We start from the raw sequence: 6,000 nt of genomic DNA, 5'->3' as shown, positions 1-6,000 counted from the left end.
ACATCGCCATCTAGCCCCAAAGTAAGCGTAGCTTGTTATATGGGTACTACTATACTTATAATATACAGATAAACACCCAGACACTGAAAAACATTCATACTCATCACACAAACATTATCCAGTTGTGGGAATCGAACCCATCACCATACCCATGTGGGTATCACCATCATCATCAGTTGTAATAAATGTACCGACAACCTTTCTCATATAAAAGATTTTTGTAAGAATACTAAAACAGATATTCTTTTGTTGCAGGCAAAATCAAGTCCGAGATTCAGCGACGTAATATCAGTAACTTAGAAGTAGACCTACAGAAAAGTAAAGTAAATACAGCAAAATGCTGCATAGAACATCTTCATCTCGACGGCGTCGAGCATCAAGAAGTGCCGCTACTTCTCCTCAGACAAGGTCACCAAGACCTTCAGCCCAGCCTTCACGCCGAGCGTCCCTCGCTACTACAGAAACTGATGATGAAATAGAACCTCCACCGCAGAGAAGCCCTAGAGCCAGCCTAGCTCCAGACGCAGCATTGGAATCATACCATCGAAGTCCCCGACACTCACTAGTTCCTGAACCAAGGTCAGCCAGAAACTCTATAACTCCTGAAACTGCTCCAATAAGAAACACTTTAGCACCGTCCAGGAACAACTTGGGTGTTGAACAAGCATACGGATCACGGTTAAGTCTGAATCCTCAAGACTTTAACAGAAGTCCGAGGAACAGCATAACTCCAGACATAACAGCGAGGAGCCCAAGAAGAAGTTTAATACCAGAAGGGACATCGTGGAATCAGCCTAGAAACTCTTTGGTTCCCGATGTTGGGAGAAGTCCGAGACATTCAGTGGCTAATATACAGATTGATCCAGCTCGGAGTCAGAAAGAACTAGGTCCAAGTCCGAGAACTAGTCCTAGAGGAAGTATAGTACCAGACACGGTTATGAAGAAGGAGTTTGATTTAAATAGGAGTCCAAGAGGTTCTCTTATTCCTGATTCTCAAAGGAGTCCAAGAGGCAGTATTGCGCCTTCCGAGAGAAGTGCGAGAGGGAGTCTAGCTGCTATTGAAGTAGATGCGGCAAGAATCAGTCCTAGAGGAAGCTTGACGCTTACTTTCCAAGAGCCTTTAGTATCTAGAGAAAGGCGAGCAAGCGAAGATAGTCAAAACGCTGGTAAGTAAAACCTGTTCATAAATTTAGACAACAAATTTCTTCGTTTCAAAAGTGCGCGTTTTTTTTAACCTTCGTTTGAGATTACACCATTGTAGGTGGTCAGACTAATTCGGGCTTACTAAACTTAGATCTTTTTATTAAAATATAATTCAACATATTGAATAAGCAAAAATCTGTTTTTACAAAAGATTGAAACGACATATTGGAATGTTGTTCACTTTATTGTGCTTATTGGAATGTTTTATTTTATTAGGTAATCGAGGTCGAGTGTCACCGTACAGGGCATCTCTGGGAGGACGGCAGAGTGGGACGGGTTTATCTGACACTGGCTCTAGAAGAGCTTCAAGTTCTGTAAGCCAAGTAAGCATATAATATATATAGCCATAACTGATAGTGGTGCTAGCCTGTGCTGAGAGTCCTTATTGAAAGTATACACATATTTTATTATAATGAAGTTGCAAGACATTTCATTTCATTATTTTAATATATGTAAGGCTTATTTTATTTTATTTTTATTATTTATGAACTATAAATTGTGAATGAGAAGATATGATACATGGAGTTTACAAAGGAAAGCTTATCTCTATGAGAGATCTCTTCCAGCTACCCCAGCATGTGAGTTAGATGATTTATTGTGGTATAGGTCAAATAAGGGTACAATATACTAAATGATAATTACTAAAAATATGCAATGTATCTAAACATTGAAAATATTCTACATACTGATACAGAATACAATTTGAAGTTATTACATTATGTACAAAATACATAAAAATAATATAAAAATATTGAAAAAAAAAAAAAAAAATATATATATATATATCTATAATAAGTAACGAGTGATAAATATTCTATGGCAACGATAGATATATATAACGATAGATATTTCACAGGCTTAGTGGAGGTGGTAAAAATCAGACTTTATTGAAATTCACTCATTAATTTTAAGTAGATATCTTTTGTTGTCCGATTATTATTCCTTTATTTAATGTAGTAAATATTTACCAAAATGTTTACCAGGTATCAGGCGACGAACAGCGGAGGCTATGCGGGGAGCATGCGAAGTACAGCGACCGGACCGGGCTGGGGCTGGGTGTAGGACTCACGACTTACGGCTCGGTGGCGTATCAGCTCAAGGACGCCAACATGGAGGCTTCGGGGACCGTGGACTTCGTGTGCAGAGCCGCCAAGATTATGAACAGGACCAGTGAGTTTGTTAAGTTATTTATACCATTAGATGATTATCATCAATATAGTAACAGCCTAGTACAGGACTCGGGTCTCTTTCCAGAATGAGAAGGATTGTAGCTGTAGTCCACAACGCTGACCAATTTTAGATTGGTGGACTTTACACGCCTTTTGAGAACACTGTGGAGAAATCTCAGGCATACAGGTTTCCTCACGATGTTTTCCTTCACCGTTTCAGCAAGTGATATATAATTGATTAAAACGTAACTCAGAAAAGTTAGAAGTACTTGCCGTAGTTCGATCTAGCCCCCCGATAACTCACGATATTTTATTAAAGAACCCGGTCTGTGAAAATATTTGAATAGGAAATGATGTTCAAGTAACATACGCCTACTTACCCAAAACGCTATTGCTTCTTTGATTTGCTAGACTAAGCCATTGGGATAAATTAGCGCCAGTTTATGGGTCACAGACGTTTCGATTTTTGGGACAGGACATGAATAAAATGTTTCGTGCCCGATGACCGTAGAACTAAATGGTAATATACGCCTGAACTAGCCAGCTAGACATCCTCATTTTAGGTATAACAATTTGGTTCAACAAATATTTTTAGACCGGTTGATATTATTAAATGAATGTTTGAAATGTTTTTCAAAATGGAAGCTACATCTATGTCAATTGATGAAAAAGATTGGGAATATAAAAAAAAAGCACAGGATTTTTGAATTTGGAAGATTTTTATCATACCGAGAAAATAAGGGTTTTGTAAAATGTATCTGTAGCTTGATTTCCGGAAACGATTATTATTATTATTATTATTGCCATGTGGGATCGGCACAACTTGACTTTTTCCAACAAAGATAGAATCGTTAATTTGCGCAACGGAATTTAAGAAGTATCGGGTTTGATTCCCGGCAGCGAAAATTTGGGAATTTATAATATCTGAATTTTCTCTGGTCTGGTCTGGTGGGAGGTTTTGGCCGTGGCTGGTTACCACCCTACTAACAATGCCGCTAAGCGATTTAAGGTTCCGGTGCGATGTCGCGTAGAAACCGATTAGGGGTATGACTACCCGCTAACCCGCTACCATCTTTAATTACAATCAAGGGCTAACTTGTAGTGGAATGTAAAAACTTTACGACCGGCCACCTGTTTGATAAAAACCCTCCTTGGAAATATTTTTGCTGGAAGGATAATCTCGCTGCCTTTTCTTCAAAGAGGTGAAGTTGATATAATCTTCAGAGACTCTTCCATCGCGCAGGTTACAGTGACAAAGGATATTGTACGCAGTGTAACGAATCTACCATACTCACAATCGACTTGTTTTTAGTCCGAGGTCGGGTAAAAGTCCACCGTTTAGGAGTTGCGATGCGTGTGTTGGGGCTCGCAACTACCATTATTTCAATACAAGATAATGGTACCATAAGGACTTCTTCCTGTACTAAGAGGAAGGATTGATACATAGTGAATCCACTGTGCCGTTTAACGGAGCTATGAATGCCTGGAGTAGGGAGATGAAGTTGAATATGCTAAGATGAGGTGAAGGAGACATTATGTTGATAATGGGATCTAGTAGTTATCTAGATCCTATTTTTATGCCATTTAAAGAAATCCAGTCTTGTGAACTCGTTGCGTCTGACGCTCTAAAAGTCTTGAGTTATTATGGAACAACAAGGTTGGGGTCTTAGCCTCTGGATGATCATGTGCCAGTATTTTTTAACAAATAAAAAACCTTACGGTGCGACCTTTAGGACCCAGTTGTTACAGCAGTCAGAACAGATGGTACACTTAGAATTTAATATAGACAGCATTAATTATCATCCAAAAGATAGAAAACAAAATACAGGAAAAAGATCATGAACATATAATTTTTAGCTTGACGTAGGAATCAAATCCAGGCTCTCGTGAAACGTAATCGAAAATAATAACCACGAGATCAACGAGGCATTTCTTATATAATACCATTGTGTTCACGAACCTAAGTAAAAGAGTACGATGTATGGCGAAAGTTTAGATAAAGTGGAGCAATAAAGGCCGGGGAACTGTGCTTAACTCGCAAGGAGTGAATCAAAGGAATTTCCACGTCGCGGCGGAAATTAAAACAGTCTATCACCTGGTGATGTGCCCCCACTGGCGAAGGGACGTGACGTATCCTACCTAGGCATTAATTCCTTTTTATTGGTTTATTTTTAGATATTTTTCGACGAATTTCCAAGCACAGCGGTATATTCCGCTTTCTTATTTTCACGAGATAAAAAAAAAAATTAAAGTATATTTAAATATTATATAACTATCTTTTGCCCGCAACTTCGTCTGCGTTTGATTTTGTTTTTGATGTGGCATTCAATTTAATTGTAGTTCTAAAAAAAATTCAAGTTTTCAGTATCGCTAAGCCTTAAATGAGGGGTTTGCTGCTGTCCACCTGAGGAGTTCTGTACTCTATCTCCGACCACAGTTTGGGCAAAATTATACACATATTATAACCACTATAGTACAAAAATAATTGTTTAAATCGGTTATAATTTGTCAGAGTCATGGTGTAAAATCGTCAAACATTTTCATCCCCTCTCCCAAAGGAACCGAGCTTATTGTCGGGATAAAAAGTATCTGATATTACTTCTAACACTTTCAAAAATATGTGAACAAAGTTTCCTGAGGATCGGTTAAGAAGTTTTTGCGTGAAAGCGTAACAAACAAACTTACAGTGACATTTATATTAGTAGGGATAGGGATATGCACGGTACGGGTTTCTTCCCGCAATGTAAAGGGGTATTTATATATATATATATATATTTCTTCATTATATATATATATTATTATTTAATTTAAATTTTATATTTGTGTAATTTTTCTTTATGTATTCGTATGTATAATTTGAATGTATAATTTATAATAATTTTACACCACCTATTTGTTGTCGCTCTTGTTGTACTAATACTATGAGAGATCCTTGTGTTCCAGTCCTTGTGTTTCTCTCTATTCGTCCTTTATTTTACTAACTGTGTATAAGTGGTGTACAAATAAAGAGTTTAAATAAAATATAAATTGTTAATGTAGGAAAAGTCAGAGTCAAAGTGAAAGTATAAAAATTCTTTAGTAAAGTACTAATAATTAATGTATGGCACTTTTAATGCGTAGATATGTACATTACATAACAAAATGCGAACACGGTAAGCATTCCTAAACTTAAAACTTAAGCTACGCGGGTCACAAACGTGTTCTAAGAAGAAGACCATAACAAACTTAAAAGAATAACTGGTTATTTTGGATCGAATGTACCTTTCAAACTGGTGGTCACGAAAAACACACAGACTTGATGTTTCAAAAGGATTTAAAGAATGAATTTATAATATTGTTTTTAATTTCAACAGTCATTTATTTCATGTAACAATAAACAAATCGTAGTAGGAGAAAAACATTTATGTGTATACTAAATTAAAATTATTAGTATTTTTACTCTATTTTTAGATAACCTTTGAGCGTTTTGGCAATTAAATTAGATATACACATTAATAATTGTTGACGATATTGCGAATTGTTTATAGTTTTAGATAAATGCAATAGCAAATCTGTTCGTTTGTTTGTAAACATTGTTTGAATCAACCCTTGCATCGATATTGATAAAATGTGGTACATAAATATTGCT

At 36.6% G+C, this 6,000-nt stretch overlaps 1 protein-coding gene across 1 annotated transcript in view; it reads left to right on the top strand.

Annotated features, from left to right (window-relative positions):
- The first annotated feature begins 282 nt into the window (after positions 1-282).
- The window catches only part of LOC120629965, a 28,592-nt gene continuing 22,874 nt past the window's right edge, over positions 283-6,000 (top strand). Inside the window, exons 1-3 of the mRNA XM_039899062.1 lie at positions 283-1,166; positions 1,420-1,526; positions 2,187-2,373. Of these exons, the coding sequence (XP_039754996.1) occupies positions 338-1,166; positions 1,420-1,526; positions 2,187-2,373 (1,123 nt within the window). The 5' untranslated portion in view covers positions 283-337. The remainder of the gene's footprint in view (positions 1,167-1,419; positions 1,527-2,186; positions 2,374-6,000) is intronic.

This window comes from Pararge aegeria, chromosome 15 (assembly GCF_905163445.1).
Source record: "Pararge aegeria chromosome 15, ilParAegt1.1, whole genome shotgun sequence".
Lineage (NCBI taxonomy): Eukaryota > Metazoa > Arthropoda > Insecta > Lepidoptera > Nymphalidae > Pararge > Pararge aegeria.
The sequence above is the reverse complement of the archived record's forward strand: the minus strand, read 5'-3'. Positions and strand labels throughout refer to the sequence as shown.